Genomic DNA, 16,122 nt, shown 5'->3' with positions numbered 1-16,122 from the left:
TGCTGCAAACAAAATCAACCAGTGCTGTAATTCTTTCATCACTCAGCCGGTCAAAATTGCTTTTATTGCGATTCTGTTCCAACAGAGCTCGAAAGGCGGCTGCGTAGGAGACTGCGCTCAAATCAACGTGGAGAATGATGTCAGTATATGCGAAGCAGGTTAAAGGGGAGTCTTGATGTGATGATGATTTGTCCATAACCGCCGCATCTGTTGGGAAGAGATTGGTACTCCAGTCTACCGCTGTCCGCATCATCATATACCATTAGCCAGCGGCACTCTAACATATCACGTTTTGCCTCAATATTAGCAACTAGCCATCAACGAAAGAGAGGTCTTACTTACCCGTATTTGATAACCAGGTTCAAGAACAAGCGGCCGTTGGTTTTGAAGTCTCCCGGCTTTGCGCCGGGAAGACAGAGATGAACCGCCATAGTGCCGAAGGTTTGAGAGCGAACATCGGCTACGTTACCCTCTGGGATCTAGAATATTGCATCCACCTCTTTTTGGGCACGAAGCATGTCGGCATACTAAAGGGTCATCATGCTCTTCCCACTGGCAGTGGCATAATTTGTGATTGTAAGGGCACGAAGGTGTTCTGCGCCGGTTTTTTTGTGTGTGTCAGGCTTTCTGAAGTGTTGCTCCAGCTTTTCCATGGCGCTGGGAATCTCAAACATGTACCTAGGTCTGGTGGATGGCAAAACGAAACAGGGGAGTTTTGCATCTGTGTCTGACAGCGCGACAGAGGTCTGTGGCCTGTATCGGAAAGGTGTGAGGTTATTCGATAAGCATCTTGTGGGTACGACTTGTTGGTTTGTTGACAGGGAGTGTCTCAGAGCCGTCAACTGAAGAGGAACGTCCATCAGATGCGCAACATGCCAGCATTTCTTGGCCGAAATTGGCAGTACTCTTACTTGTAGGTGGAAAGCGTTCTTTGGACTGATTGGGAGGATTCCGGCCCGATATATGTCAGGGACCTCTCTGAGAAAGCTGACGACATTGATGACACATTGAAGGTATGACCTTCGCATCTCTGGGCTGATCAGGTGACATCTCCTGACATTTTTACGACAGGCTTCAAGTGTGTCGAAAAATATATGGAGTGCTGAGAGAATAGTAGCTACCGCAAGAGAGTTGTGGCGTATGATCTACAATTTTTATTAGCGACCAGTCTAGGTGCTTGGGTGTTTAACAGTATAGCATAGGGGCGAGCGTACATGTAGCACTAGCTTTGCCAGATTCTCGACGAGAGAAAGATCGACTCCTGGCTCTCACTGCTCGAGGTGAAGCGCAGACTCAGTCCACTGCAGCAAAATTCCAGTCGAATCCTCTTCTGACAGTGATGAACCCTGGGTGTTACTCGGAACTGCACGGTCTGCCGTACGCTCCCGATCAAGTCCCCGGATGAGTTGAATGTCGCCAGGGGTTAGGCATTGCTCCAAGAGACCCTTTGCCAATGTCCACCGCGCTAGTACGAGGTCATCGCTGTTAGGAAAGGTCAGCAAAGATGCTCTGCCAGTATGAGTGGGGCGGGGTTCCTACTGACGTCTGCAGTAACTCCATACTGGTGACAAAATGTTGACTGTAAGGTAGGTAGGTAGGTACCTGCGATGTATACAGCTGGGAAGTCGATTACCAAGGCATGCTGATTGGCTATCTTATATAGACGCTGGGTGCCAAATGGCTTCCCGCCCTGCGTAGCGTGGATGGCATTGTTGGAAGCACTGGCTTGCGTGACTACCGAAACAGCGTCGAGTTATGGACTGAGATGACAAAGCTTTGATCAGCTGCACGACCATCATGTCGGGGTGGTTGATCTGATGAAAAGAAGGCGCAAGGGCCTGTTTGCAGTTGACAAGTCGTCCTGTGTGGGGTTACTGACCCCCTCCTGTCAGCCACATGGCGCCAGTGTGGTAAAGTTGTGGAAAGAGCGGAAACTATTCCCTGAAAACCAGAAGCAACCTTAAATTTTGAATTGTCCCTATCAGTCACGTTTGCATCCAAACTTCGCAAAATCAGCAAGCCGGAATTTGCCGCCAAACATCAACCTCCCGGCTGGCCAATCCTGCACCTCATGAGACCACGCCTGGTCACGTGCAAAATCTGTAATAAAGTCATGGCCACTTTTCCCGAGTCGCGGTGAACTTCGATATCCACCAGCAAGAGGTAATTGGACAGCTGGTGCTGGGGATAATACTAATAACAGCCAGCAGCCCTTGCAGACATAATTAACAAGGCCGTTTCTCTCGCGTTCGGGTTTTTTTGTCGTACTCGTATTCGTATCTGACAATCTCCTACACGACGGCTTCTGAGGATATATAGGCTTCGCGAAGACTTCGCTCGGAATGTCTCCTGGATACGTGGAGTATCACAAACCATAGCCCTTTGAATCTTTTGACAATGGCCCCCTTCAAAGTCGTCGTTCACTCACTCACGTCCGAGCCCACTGACAGCTCCCACAGTCCCAGCCTTACCGCGTATGAATCCGAGCCTTTCTCCTCTCCCAACGCCCTAGTCTTCATCCATGGCCTGACAGCTGGGCCCCACACAACAGATCTTACACATCTGCGGGCCGCTCTCCCTTCTGAGTACTCCATCTGGGAGCTGCGTATGCGAAGCTCCTACTCTGGATGGGGGTATTCCTCCCTTGACAACGACGTCCAGGACCTCACACGACTCGTCCGCTACCTGCGTGAGGACCTCAAAAATAAAAGGATCGTTCTGATGGGCGCTAGCACTGGATGTCAGGGTGCCCTCGAGTACAACAACCATTCTAGTCAGCCTCCGCGTGTTGATGGGTACATCTTGACATCTCCTGTCTCGGACAGAGAGGCTGCCAACGCCCTCTGGTCGTCCGAGGCACTGGCTGAGAGCTTGGCTGTGGCGAAAGAGTTGATAGACCAAGGAAAGGAGTGTACTACCATGCCAAAGGAGCATGTTCCTTTTTTTGCAACGCCAGTCACGGCGGCGAGATGGGGGAGCTTTGCTGCCACTGGGTAAGTTTATTTATTCCTTTCTGTATCATTTGGTGTAAGATGCTGATCAAGTTACAGTGGCGCCGAAGACTACTTCGCTTCAGACATTTCAGATGAGGTCCTCGCAGACAAATTTGGCAGGGTGGATAAGCCATTGTTGATCTTGCCTGCTGAGAAGGATGAGATGATCCCGGCATCGGTCGACAAGCAGCGGTTGTTGGAGAGGTGGAGTACAGCGGCCCCTAAGGGGATGGTAAGTGAGCTCTCGGGGCTCATTCCTGATGCTGATCATGTTGTATCCTCTTCTGAAGCCCAAAAGTGGCTTGCCGAGAGGGTTGCCAAGTTTCTGTCCAGCATCTGAGTATGCTGTCATTTTAGATATTGGCAAAGACAAAGGTGGCTATGCGTTTGTTTGTTAATAAACAACGTGTTTTCAGATGGCGTGTCGTTTTGTTGTGCGTTTGCAACTGTGCTGTGAATTAGTAGCCCTCGGTGTTGATATACTGGTTGACACCAAACTTTGCCCACCCCGAGGCTAGGATGGCCGCCGGCAATGTCTTCTTTCACAGCCGGCGATATCAAGTCACCTTAAATCCTTCGCTGAATTTCTTTCATCCTGTTCAACAGTTTGACATTCTCTTTGTCTAGTCCAATCTGCCTGCGCCCTGTCCGTCAACCTTTCACTCTTGTATCACGACTTATCAAGCTACCAGTTTGGAGAGTTTAAAAGCAGTCCCTCTTTGTGCTTGAGGCGTCGGCCGGTCATCATTGAAGGCTGTTTTCTTAGGTACCTACCCGGCTACACTTCGAAGCCTCGAATCCTTTCAGAGTTGTCATACTCTGACAACCTGCCACCAAGGATGAATCCAGATGGAGATGAGAATTACAAGTATGTATCAGCAGACCTTGACGGCTACATTAGTTGCAGTATGACTGGAGCTCGAGACCTATACTGATGTTTTGCGATTTAGCTATGCTCCTCACCATGATCCTGACTGTGATCCCGACTACGACCTCTTCTACAACATGTATCCTTTCGTTCTTGTTGACCCCTGCGACGCCTTGGGAGTCGCGCCCGCGAACGCTGAGCCAATCGACCACACGCCCGCTGACTTGTTGTTTTACCGACACTTCCCGATTGAAGGCCTTGTCCCACTTCTTCAAGATGAGACCCACCTCCTGAGTTCGCAAGCGGGTCAAGTCCAGGAGAAACCACACCATTCGGACCAACGACAATACCTGGGACTTGATATTCATTACCAGCAAGCTCTGCTGAAGGGTGAGCAACTGGAACAAGACCCGCCCTATTCACAATATGTGGGTCAGCAAACTGTTGGCCAGGAGAAAAGGCTGCGCTTGTCACCACTTCCTGACGATCAACAACTACCGCTTCCCGACGATCAACAGCCAGTTCCCAAAGATCAAAACGCACCTCACACAACAAAGAACCAAGAAACAGTAACCATGGCCAATAACAAAGCCAAAGTCACTTGCGAAGGGTGTGGCAAGGCCCTTGGGGCTAGGAGCATGTACAATCATAAGAAAATGTAAAGTGGTTTCTTTTAGATACCTAGGTACCCGGTACGGATGGACTAACGCCTGTTGGACATGTAGCTGCCGCAAGCTCAACTCCGAGGACGAGCTCGACCTGCCCAAGTGCACTCTCCCAGTTCTCGGCGGCGGCCCGGAAAAGACCTGCAACACCCTGCACCGCAGCAAGACAGCCCTCCGCGATCACCAGCAAACAAGGCATCACTATTTTGCCCCCGGCGAGGCCAGCTATGACAAGCGCATCAGCATCGATTCCAGCTACCTGACAAGACTCTCCAAGACTGTCTTGATGACTCGGGTGCGCTTGGAGGGCGAGCAGCTGCGCGAGCATGTGGACGAGCTCACGAACGACAAGGTCATTGAGAACATTGACAAACGGGTCAGAGCTGGGATGGGACTTACCAAGGAGGAGTTGGCCGAGCGGTTGATTTTGATTCGGGACGAGAGAAGAGCTCTTGATCTGGAAATTCTCACTTAAGGCCAGACAAGGAGGATGGAGCGGTGGCCGGATTGATATGGATGTGGGGATATATTGGTCACAGACAGGAAGCTTGATATTGAGCAGCACCATAGACGTATAGGAAGCGTATGTACGGACGGTACATGGTTGGGGGGCTTGGGAGGATGGTACAGCATCAGCTCTTGGTCGAATACAGTATTGTGCGGGATCTGAGTTCGCGGTAACATTTTCCAGTGCTTTCTGATATGTGGCGTTGCATTGAATGTGATACAAGTGATACAAGTGGTCGGAATGCGAGGGTCCAGACCCGCCGCCTTAGAGGGCTGAGGAACAATTCCGATAACACGCTGATGAGACGAAGGTGCCTTCCCATTCAATTCGGTGGAAGATTGAGTCCTTCCCGCCATGCACATGTGATTGTGACTTGTGACTTACATGAAAGTCAAAAAAGAAACGTATAAAGGAGGCAGCTGCGCCCTTGCACTGATGGGGCGGGATTCAGTTCACCCTCTCCCCTCGCCCGCATCCAGGTCTTCCAGACCCAAGGTCTCTCCACGGCCCCCCCCAAATTTGAACCAATACCTATTTCCAAACCTATCACCCCAAAATGCCCCTCAAAGGCTACGGCATTTGGAAAGGCACCCCCACCAAGTGGGACGGGACCGCTAAGCCCGGTCACGGCCACATCACCTTCTCAGACACCACCTCCACCCGCCTAGACGCGGCAGTCAACATCGAAAGCAAGTCTTCCGACTCCCGTCTCGTTTACTGGGTCATCCGCGACCTCCAGCCAGTCTCAGTAACCTTTACCCACTCCCTCCAGGCCCTCCGACGGGGTTTCCACCCCCAGAAGGGCACACTCGAAACCGGCAGCCTGGGCCTTGACTTCCTCCGCCTGAACCTCTTCCGCCCCCAAGATGGCATTCTTCTCTCACACAACACGCCAGGGACGAGCCACAACATCCTCGACTATCTCAACCCAATCCTGAACCAAGCTGTCGTACAAAAGGCGGACATTTACCTGTTTGGCGAGCCGTACAATGACAAGACCGGGATTCATGATATCCACATGAATCAAGGGAACTCGGGACAGTGGAAGAAGGACAATGGAATTTTTCAAGACGGCGGAATCATCCTGGCCTTTCCCGATGGTCATTGGGAGGGCATATTTCTTGCGTTTGCCGTGCAGACGTACAAGACTGATGAGCAGGGCATGCCGGTTGGCGACACGTTTGCCAAGTTGCTGGGTGGAGGGAAGCAGCCTGGTGAGGGTGATGAGGAAGAGCCGGAGCCGATTGTAGGAGATGGGATCAAGATTGAGGCTGCGTTGGTCAATCCTCATGGACCGGACCAGCAGCCTACCAGGGGAGATGGGGAGACGGTGTACTTGCTTAATCGTTCTGTGACGACGGTGGACTTGGAGGGTTGGAGGATTGAGAATGGGTCGGGGCAGAGTCATGTCTTGAAAGGAGTGTCTTTAGCAGTGCAGAGCAAGAAGGGAGTTGCTGTGCCCGGGGTGGCGTTGGGTAACAAGGGAGGGGTCATTTCTTTGAAGGACAACGGCGGAAAACTGGTGCACCAGGTCAAGTACTCGAGAGATCAGGCTCAGAGGGAGGGAGCGCTGGTGTATTTCTTGCAGAAGTGATCAGAGCTTGAGAAGTTTGGGTGTCGACTGTCCTTGCAGACATATCCCTAGGTTTATCTTCCGGGTTAGCCTCCGCATGCTCTGTTCGCGGTCAACTTGTAAAAATTCTTCCCATCGCATGGCACCTCATTGTGGCCGTGCCCTGGTAAGCACCGTGGGGCTCTGCACTCGAAGTGTCAGTTGTTGGTGTCATTGATGGTGCCACTCGGTGGATGGTACGTGTCGGTGTCATTCGAGGGTGGGAGATGGCCTAAGAGGACATTAGATGGAATACTGGTTCATGGCATCAGATTGGGTCTGCCATGGAGGCATCAAATTTTCAGTCTATAAGAATAAGGCTTTTTAGCTGCCATAGATATGTCCAGGTCCCCAACACCGCAAAGATTACCGTTCCTGCCATAGCTCAAGGGTGCCCATTAATTGTCCTCCAGCAACAATTGGGTCAGTACGGCCTGATCAGCGATCAATTTATAACCAAATTCCCCTATGAAGAGTACCAGACTCCAACTGCCCTCGGCCAGTCTCTGATGGTATGTAGTATCAATCATTACTTCTGACCGTGTATATTAATAGTAAGGTACCTAATGGTTACAGGTGGTGCCACGTGCGTCAGCCGTTGTGCCTGGCCAGACTAATGCAGAGCCAGTCGCAATCCATGCCAACCATCACAACATGGTTAAATACACATCAAGGGAAGACAGCGGATACAAGACCGTATCAAGACACCTCAAGGACATGGCAAATGACGCTATCAAGTAGATTCCGCAGCGCTGGGAGGCAGAGAAAATATCTAACGAGGGTAGGCAGTCTTAGACCGCTGTTTCCTGTCTATCATGAATATTAACTCATAATTAGCATATTTGAATGCCTCCAATAATGTCATATTCACCATCGGTTGTAGTCTGTCCCGAGTTGCCCAAGTAACGGATTTCGTCGGAAGGGGAGAGGAACTGGTTCAACTACACAACATACTTAGCAAAGGCCTTGAACGGTGGTTTGACAATCCAGGGAACAGCAATTGGCTCATCATCTATGACGATCATGACAACCACATGTTGGAGAGTGAGTTGGACGGAGATGAAGAAGCCGCTTCTGTAGGTTATAATATACGCCCATTCTTCCCGCATGTTTACTATAGCACTATCCTCATCACAACACGAGCATTAAGGGTCGATCTCGGTTCCCACGTACCACTAAAGAAGTTAAAAGCCATCGATTATAGTCTAGAGATTCTATCCCATACCTCGCAACGACAAGAGCTACATAGAGGTAAATGAAAATCAGATGAGGGTTCAAGAAAGCCAACTAACTATTATTTATAGACGCTACTACTACCGAATTTACGTAAGAGCTAGACGGGCTGCCACTTACCCTTTCGACTACTAAGGCTTACCTCCATAACATACGTATAATATATACCGAATATCCTCAGTTATATAAGAAGTCATAGCGACGTCTTCATATCACCACGCAATCGCTACTCTCCTACGACCGAGCCCTCTACTCGACATAGAATATCTTATATACCTAAATTAAGCGGTAAAATACAGTATTTATAGTACTGTTATAAATATAGGCCTATTTTGACCACAAGGATATGTGGTTAGAGCTGCTTTAAGAAGGCTGACCACGAGGACTAGCCTGGTTTTAGGAAATAATATACGATAGAACTAAATTGAATAAAGCAATACGTATCTTATGTATTTATACCCTAACTCAGCCGAATATATCGCTAATAAAGTATATAGAATTGCGTAGGTATGGTATATATAGTTATATATACGCCTGGACGAGACACGTGTTAAACGAGATAAAAAGTTATGATTTAGCATAGCTCGTAATAATATACGTCAACTTAAAGATACTAAAGGATACTAAACAGAAGTACTATACACAATAATGGCGGCTTCTAGGGTATATAGCATTTTGTTTAACAACGATCTTAAACGGAACACTAGTTATTAAAGGAGAAAAGTGGACTTTAAAAGGACTAGGCGACCTGTTTAAAAATATAGCCCTATTTTAGGAGGCAGAGGCCATATATAAGCGCGCACTGTAGGGCGAAGAGAAGGCACTTGGGCCAGACCCCCCATCAATACTTGATATTATTAACAATCTAGGCCTTGTTTATTGGAATCAAGGCGGCTTAAGGAGGCGGACGCTATATATGAGCATGCACTGCAGGGCGGAAAGAAGGCATTTGGCCCAGACGACCCATTAATACTTGATCCTATTAATAATCTAGGTAATCTCTATCGAGATTAGGGCCGGGTTTAAGAAGCAGAGACATTATATTGGCGTGCGCTACAGGGGTATGAAAAGGCAATAGCAGAGACTATCACTGCTAGTATTGATTCTCTCGAGAATATGGAAGATTGTGCAAAGTTTCAAGTTCAATAGGGCAAAACCCATAAAGCAAGATCTTTATATATACGGTGCCAGGAAGGGTTGAAGGCTGTGCTTGGCATTGAGTATAGCCGGTACAAGGCTGTGACTCGAGAAACTGAGTTGTTGAGTAAAGATGGTGGACGATAGCGGCCGGGCAGGTTTGCTATTCTTAGTGTGCAGGGTGATTTCCATATTGATTTCCGGGCGGGAAGGAGGAAGGTCTTTGAGCTTCACAAAAAGAATTCGGAATTGTCCAGCGATCTTGATATTATCAATGCTATGCCCACATCGCTCCCATCAGCCACCTCCATCGCCCCCAACGGTTCCTTGCAGTCTCACGAGCAATACGAGCTTGGCCTTAAAAACTCACCATGTGAATTGCATATTGCGGAATTATCTACACTGGCTAGTTCTGTTGAATTATCAGGGTAGTCAGGGCGGTAATTTCAGGGTATCATAAGACCGGCAGAAGAGGGTTATTGGGGTTATCAGGGGTTGGGCGTAGCCCGACCAAACTTTGAACGGAACATCGAACATCTGCAGCTTAATGAATACATTGCCCGCCCTGAAACTTCTCAAGCTCCAATTGTAAGCGCTTCAACCTGCGATACTATGGATCCGTGGTTGTTGATCTTTCCAACAGGAGAAAACAGGTGACTGGTGTCATGGCTGGCCCCATTTGCCAGGTGAGACCCTGAAAATTCAAGCTCGATTTACCGAAGTACCTATATTCTCTACAGCCCGTTTTATTTTCGATTTGTATTTTCTGTCGGCGCTTATATGCTTCATGTTCATTGGAAGACTTAGGGGTGTGAATGCAGAAATGAAGAAGAAATCTTCCTCAGATTTTGGCAGTAATTCTTCCTAAGAAACAGCATTGGATTTCTCTCGAAATGAGAGTCTATTTGTTGTTTAACGCCCACAAGTCGGGCGGCCGGGGCCCACGGCAAGAGAAATGCACACCCGGGCAAGATGAGCATATGAAAGTAATGAACGAAAGTAATGAACGAAAGGAAGGAGGCACATCGCCAACCCGCCATACCAAGCATCAACCCGCTCCGCCTCTTAGAATCCTGACAGGAGTCTCAAGATCTGCCGTCATCCGAACATCTACTGCACGATCTTGAAAGCCTCGAAACTCTCCGGGATGTCCGCCGCCGACGCGCCAGCTTTGGCAATCTCATTGAGCTCCACGGTGTCCAGCTTGGCCTCGACAATAGCCGTGTAGTTGTATTGCGTCCCATCAGCCAGGTACATCACATTCGGCTGCACGCACTCTGTCTCCGTCTCCTCCTCCTCCTCCACCGTCTCGCCGCGAATCATCTTCCTGTTGTTGAATCCGTACCCCAGCCCGCCAAAGGGCCCGTTGCCCAGGCAGACGTAGGTGCGGCCGCGGCTGTCCTCCTGCTGGCGAATGGTGCCGCACCTGGGGGGGGCGTGCCCGCGCGCCTGGATGTTCCACTGGGGCGGGATGGCTCTGAAGCTGCCGCTGTTAAAAAAGGTTCCCGCGTTAACGCTGCAGCACGAGTCGGGGTTCCAGTTGTAGCAGATGTAGCCGCCTCCTGAAGTTGAGCAGCCGCCTGCGAACTCAAGGTGCAGGTCGATGGCGGCGGCGGAGGTGGCGAGAAGGGAGAGGGCAAGGAACTTCATATTGGCGGTTGAGGAGGATGTAAAAGATTGCTCTGAGAAGGCTTTTGAATTGCTAGATGTGGAATCTGGAGCTTTCCTCGGTGATGCTTGAGCTGGTTGGAGAAGTGAAGAGTTCAACAGCTCTAGGACACAGAGGGGAGCCAGCCCTTTTATGCCTTTCCGGCCGGACGTCTCTCATCATCTATTGTGAGGCAGTATCCACGGTTGTTGCCATGGGAGCTCAGGCCAACCTGAGCTAGTTTCTTCTCTCTCGCCGTGGAGGTAGTTGATTTCTTCCTCAATACACCAACAACCGTGTTCCAACATCATTATCACCAATGTCTCCTTCCTCATTCGGCGGATGCCTAGCCTGCCGGCTGATGCCTCGGATTTGTTTTCTCGGACCCAGGCGCCGGCTGTTCCCCGTTCCAATATTTGACCGGCAGAAACAAGGCATATTATTGTCAGAGGGCGGCGGAATGTGGAGCGAGCCGGTTGACGCCTCGGACTTGTTGTCTTGGACCAAACCGGCCGTTGTACTACACCGAACACCGAACCACGATGTCACTATATGAGGCATCACCGCTAGTCATTGTGTCACCAAGTAGTGATGTCCCTCGCTCGCCTCAACCAACTCACCCCTGAAAGGTGACCACCCTGACTGTGATTGGGCTCTGTTCACGACGACCGCTCCCTGACCGAAACACCTCAGGCTACGACTGCCTGCATATTGAATGGGGATCACTGTACTATCTCGGCGCTGGCGAAGCCTCGGTACTGTTCGACGAGTCCGAAGAAGAAGGCGTGGTCTGGATTCGTCTATCGCGACAGCCAAACCTGGCCTAGTACACAGTGTCAATTAAAGGATGTTCGAGTCTTTTATAATGGGCATTGATGGTGCTGAACTAACCGGAAACGTGCAAAGGCAGGGCAATTAATGTAAAGTTTGGTGAAGATCAAGACTATCGAATTTGTCAGCGCTACTACTCTCTACGTGATCCCCAAACCATACGTGCCGACGATGTCATGGAATTTGAGCTGTCTTCTGAGACGTGCATGAGCCGCACAACGTACTACAATTATAATCCCCCACCATGATTGGTACTGGTGTCGAGACCAAACCCCCACCCAGGTCAGCCTCTTCAACAGCTGAGATTCCGGCCCACGGGGTGATTAGCCCGGTGAGTACTACCTAAATTGTCAATTTGTGTTTTCACATGGGGAGTACAACTAATATGTGATCAAGCTATTCGTCATTTGGTACGTAACTTGGAATCTCGTGACTCTGACAAGGTCTTGCGGAATAACGTTGAGTCCCGGATGATATTGGTGATGAAAAAGGACAATCGGTCTCATTGAACATCGCTGTGGTGGTGACAACAGTCAGATACAAACATATTTACAAGCCCACGGTACTCAAACCCCACTCTGTAGTTTCACAGCTGAAATGATAACTCCATCCTTTACCTAGTTGACAATCTGGTGTTGGCTCAACTGCACCCGTTGACATTATGAACCATTGCAGCTACTATTACAACCCCTGCAACTGGCAATTGCCTTCCAAAGCGGGAGCCTACAGGAGCCAAGTGCCACATTAGGGTCCAGATATTACATTAAATAAAACTCTCATATTTTCGAATACATAGTATTAAGGCCCTCCCTTAGCCAAAAAATTACTAGCCTTCAATTAACCGGTAAGCCCTGAGAAAATATTAAAAAGTCGTTTTTTTACTAGGCTATTAATAAATAAATAGATTAATAAGAAAAATTAAAGCATTATAAAATTAATAAAATAGAATTTAAACCCGTTTATTTATACGCAAAACTAAATTTTTAAAACAATATTAACGATTTTTTAATTAAATTATTGACTACAGTAATTACAATAACCATTAATGTTTTTATTTTTAATTAATATATAAGCTATAGAAATATAACCCCTAACTCTATATAAGTAGTAGTCAAGTACTATATTAGCCCATATCAGGGCCCAGATACCGTAATAAACAAAACTCTAATATTTTCGATTTGTAGGATCCCGCTATAGTTATTAACTTCCCCCACCGTGCCCTGAATTCCATCTTTGTGGTGACTACACTCTAGGTCCCGTTCAACCTGGGTAGGAACGTCAGACTTGACTGTTTGATGGGGCTCTGAAGGGCCGTCGATGGCCTTTGAACAAGCCGTCTAACAGAACCAGTTATAGCAGACAACATATTCCTCGCAAAAAACCCGACAATAAAGCGCTCTTGTGTTGTGGAGGGCAGATATGATATCACCTTGCTCGATGTCGTTGTATAGTTGAATACCCAAGAGAGCGCCTTTACGGAGGCCCCTGTTTGTCTCACCAGCCAGGGGCCCCCCTCCACGGTTGCTCCATGATTATCAACCTTTAACTTCTCAACACAACCCACTACCTAGTTTAGCTTCCAGAATCTGTAAATACTACAATAGATAACATTTCATCTCTCATATAAAATAATGTACCCGAGGTGTCTTGCAGGCAATGCTCTAAGCACCGACACAACGATTTCCACCGCCCGCACAGCCTCCACAACCTCCACAGCCTCCTTCAGGCTGGTATGGAACCTCACGGTTGTGGCGGTTACATTCTGCTAGGTCAAGCTTTACTGGCAGCAAAAAGCTTGAGTTTCTGATCAACCGTTAAACCGCCGTCAGCTCGGCCTTCGGCAAGGCCCCGTCGGGTTGTAAACGAGCTGCCTCACAGAACCAGCTATTGCAGAGAACATATTTCTCGCCAAAATGGTGTTTGTACAGCTGTTTTGTCTGCTCGAAACCAGAAGAAAGGGCCTTGTGCTCGAGGTCGTTATTATGGTTAATAAAATGTCCGTGGGTGACATTTCTTGAGAATTGGAAGTATTGTGCGGGGGAGAGTTAGTGTGTATGCCAGACCAGGTCTATGTCCAGGGTAGGCACGCCTACTGGCGAAGAAAGCTACTGGATCGTATGATCGCACGCCGAAGGATTAAGTATAAATAGGGGCAATAAATCCATCCAAATCGTATTATTATTAGGGTGAACTTAGACTAAAGGTTCACAGCAGCTACTAAGTCGTACGTAGTAGGTTAGTAAGTAGGTAAGTCGTGATTCCTTGCCGAAATCTCAAGTATTTCCACTGATAAAAGCTGGGAAACGTCGGTCTGAGACGTGCCTAGAAGTGCAATATCCCGCACTTGTGACTCTAAGAGAGAGAATTTTGCCGGATCAGTATCGATGGCTTTGTGCTGAATAAGACCACTTTGTTAATCGTTGTCCTGGAGTTATTTTGTATGTTGGAATAAAACCAGCATGTTACCTATAAGCAGTTTCCATTGTAGACCGCGCCCCGCAGCCCCGCTGAGACGGACTACTGTGCACCAGTCTCTATAAACATACGGATTTAATATGAAGGAATGCCAAATCATCAGCATGTCTATGTTATCAGAGGCAGAACCATTAGCATATCCACGATAAAATCATATATGCAGAAGCTTACTAACTCACCGAGCGGTGGCAGCGAGGTTTGTATCGCAGTATCGCTCACGGAGAAAACCCAACGATAAAACCGGGCGGTTGTAAAACGAAGTAATCCCGCAATGCTTCTTGGTCTGTCTGGTTCGATTGCGCCCATTATCGCACCCTGTCCCTCAAGGCCACGAAAGACTCGAGAAGCCTCAGATGGGTATCACAGGAGGCAACAGTGGGGGGGTCCATTGGAACTGAGAATGCTTCGAAGATTGAATGGTGCTTGGCCGGTTAAATACCTAACGTGTGCACTAGCTTACAGGACAACCTGAAAAGAAACACTATGGGGTAAATGTGTTTGCTGGATGAAGATAAGAGAGACGACAGGAATGCGGTTCAAGTTTCTTGGTGGTCCAAATTTGTTACATGATGGAGAATTTAAAAGCTTTCAGAAGCTCAAAGACAAGCAAACTCAAAGTGTTCAAGCTCAAGGCACTGCTTGCCTTACATAACAAGGAAAGAGGACGTCGATGGACACCCACTTGAAACCTAGAACGTCCGACTCTTATTCTCCATCCAAAATCCGGCATCAGAGCACCACGGATGCCTTTCAAACGAACAGGCGGTTACAGACAGTAACTACCTCAACCTCATATCCTCGCCCCCTTCCTCTCCTTCTCCTCCCACAGCCTCCCCACCTCCCCCCTGTCAACAATCTTGATCCCCCTCGGGCCACTCTTCCTCTCAAATTCAACAACCACCACCCTCTCCGCATCCCCTCCCCTCATGTTCCCCTTTTGAGCCCTGAGCTCAGGACCAGGCGACTCCAAACTCAACACGGTCTCGTCCCTGTACAGCTGCCCCGGCGCAAACATCACACTAGGCGAGATAACCTTGTCTTTCCAGCCAATCAGATGGGTATTCAACACCTTGGGCTTGAGCTTTCCATCAAACGAGTCGTACTCCCCGCTTGAAGTCGGCACCTCTTCCAGAAATTGCCTCACCCCCTTCCGCTGCGTGGCATAATCCATATTGGAGTTGTTCAAAAAGGGGGAGAGGAGATTCAAGAGGTAGAATTGCGGTGGGTAAAGCATAATCTCCCCGCTTTGGGCCTTGGACAGCCAGGTGAGGGGGTACTCCCACTCCGCAGAGGTGTGCTCCTTTTCCTGCTCGCCTTCTGGGGTAGGGGTGTGGATCTTGCTGGGCTTTTCAGAGAACGAGTTGGCGGAGGATACTGGGAGGAAGTAGAGGTACATTTGGGTTGTGAAGCGCTTTTTGGCTGGGGGTGGGGTGATCCATCTGGTGAAGGGGATGAGGGAGTCTATCTGTGTTAAAAGTCCGTTGACGAGAAAAGGGGCGAGGAGCACATAAACAAACCTGTGTCCGCCACACCACCATGGTTCTTGATCCAACCCCCAAAGGTGATCTGTCTGTTGTAGACATCCTTTCGTCCCTTGTCCCTCACTTCATCACTGACTTCAACATGGCTTTTACTCAACAAAATACCCGTCTCTTCAAAAGTCTCACGGATGGCAGCATTTCGATAGACGATATTGTCCAGGTGCTCATCCTTGGCCGTCACCCCATCATGAAACTCATCCACGTTGCCACCAGGAAATACATGCGCGGACGCAAAAGAAGAGGCCGTCTTCACTCTCTTCAACAGCAATACTTTGTTGGTGGGCGAGATGACCAGGATGCTGGCACTGGGACTGGGCGCAGGCCACTTGGTCGACGACGGTGCAGCTGACTTGGTGTACAGTTTGGGGTCCATTATTTTTGCTTTTTCAAAAAGAGGCCCTTGGTCCTGATTTCTTGACGTTGTGACGAAACTTCTCTTGCTGGCGTTGAGCACCGAGTGGACGGTTGTGAGTGAGAGTGAGCGCGTCGCGTCAGAAAGCCGGAATGAGTGAGCAAAACCAGAACTCTTGGATAGGACGACAAAATGCAAAGAGCTCATGTTTAATAGAAACCAAAATAGAAAAAGACTCCAAATTGGGGAAAAGAACCGT

General features: G+C 48.8%; 8 protein-coding genes across 8 annotated transcripts; 4 read left to right on the top strand and 4 right to left on the bottom strand.

Annotated features, from left to right (window-relative positions):
- Positions 1-252: 252 nt before the first annotated feature.
- Positions 253-518, bottom strand: QC763_0001230 (uncharacterized protein; the record flags this gene model as incomplete). Its single annotated transcript, XM_062905048.1, is given in 3 exon segments — positions 253-277; positions 343-479; positions 498-518. The coding sequence occupies 3 exon segments, from the start codon at positions 516-518 to the stop codon at positions 253-255; spliced, it is 183 nt and encodes a 60-aa protein (XP_062769505.1).
- A 750-nt stretch (positions 519-1,268) lies between these two features.
- QC763_0001220 (uncharacterized protein) lies at positions 1,269-1,641 on the bottom strand (the record flags this gene model as incomplete). Its single annotated transcript, XM_062905047.1, has 2 exons — positions 1,269-1,482; positions 1,634-1,641. The coding sequence occupies 2 exons, from the start codon at positions 1,639-1,641 to the stop codon at positions 1,269-1,271; spliced, it is 222 nt and encodes a 73-aa protein (XP_062769504.1).
- A 521-nt stretch (positions 1,642-2,162) lies between these two features.
- On the top strand, positions 2,163-3,514 carry QC763_100080 (uncharacterized protein). The gene is made up of 2 exons (XM_062906547.1): positions 2,163-2,993; positions 3,051-3,514. The coding sequence occupies exons 1-2, from the start codon at positions 2,398-2,400 to the stop codon at positions 3,331-3,333; spliced, it is 879 nt and encodes a 292-aa protein (XP_062769503.1). The 5' UTR covers positions 2,163-2,397; the 3' UTR covers positions 3,334-3,514.
- Positions 3,515-3,697: 183 nt separating this feature from the next.
- Positions 3,698-5,001, top strand: QC763_100085 (uncharacterized protein; the record flags this gene model as incomplete). Its single annotated transcript, XM_062906548.1, has 3 exons — positions 3,698-3,861; positions 3,944-4,519; positions 4,587-5,001. The coding sequence occupies exons 1-3, from the start codon at positions 3,833-3,835 to the stop codon at positions 4,999-5,001; spliced, it is 1,020 nt and encodes a 339-aa protein (XP_062769502.1). The 5' UTR covers positions 3,698-3,832.
- A 589-nt stretch (positions 5,002-5,590) lies between these two features.
- QC763_100090 (uncharacterized protein) lies at positions 5,591-6,628 on the top strand (the record flags this gene model as incomplete). Its single annotated transcript, XM_062906549.1, has 1 exon — positions 5,591-6,628. The coding sequence occupies one exon, from the start codon at positions 5,591-5,593 to the stop codon at positions 6,626-6,628; it is 1,038 nt and encodes a 345-aa protein (XP_062769501.1).
- Positions 6,629-6,930: 302 nt separating this feature from the next.
- Positions 6,931-7,446, top strand: QC763_0001180 (uncharacterized protein; the record flags this gene model as incomplete). Its single annotated transcript, XM_062905045.1, has 2 exons — positions 6,931-7,158; positions 7,223-7,446. 2 exons carry the CDS (start codon positions 6,931-6,933, stop codon positions 7,385-7,387), a joined length of 393 nt encoding a protein of 130 aa, XP_062769500.1. The 3' UTR covers positions 7,388-7,446.
- A 2,680-nt stretch (positions 7,447-10,126) lies between these two features.
- Positions 10,127-10,666, bottom strand: QC763_100110 (uncharacterized protein; the record flags this gene model as incomplete). Its single annotated transcript, XM_062906550.1, has 1 exon — positions 10,127-10,666. The coding sequence occupies one exon, from the start codon at positions 10,664-10,666 to the stop codon at positions 10,127-10,129; it is 540 nt and encodes a 179-aa protein (XP_062769499.1).
- Positions 10,667-14,365: 3,699 nt separating this feature from the next.
- SLX4_2 (5'-flap endonuclease) lies at positions 14,366-16,070 on the bottom strand (the record flags this gene model as incomplete). The annotated part of the gene is made up of 2 exons (XM_062906552.1): positions 14,366-15,431; positions 15,488-16,070. 2 exons carry the CDS (start codon positions 16,068-16,070, stop codon positions 14,761-14,763), a joined length of 1,254 nt encoding a protein of 417 aa, XP_062769498.1. The 3' UTR covers positions 14,366-14,760.
- Between the last annotated feature and the right edge of the window lie 52 nt (positions 16,071-16,122).

The sequence above is a fragment of the Podospora pseudopauciseta genome, chromosome 1 (assembly GCF_035222475.1).
Source record: "Podospora pseudopauciseta strain CBS 411.78 chromosome 1, whole genome shotgun sequence".
Classification (NCBI taxonomy): domain Eukaryota; kingdom Fungi; phylum Ascomycota; class Sordariomycetes; order Sordariales; family Podosporaceae; genus Podospora; species Podospora pseudopauciseta.
This window is presented reverse-complemented; position numbering and strand designations above follow the sequence as displayed.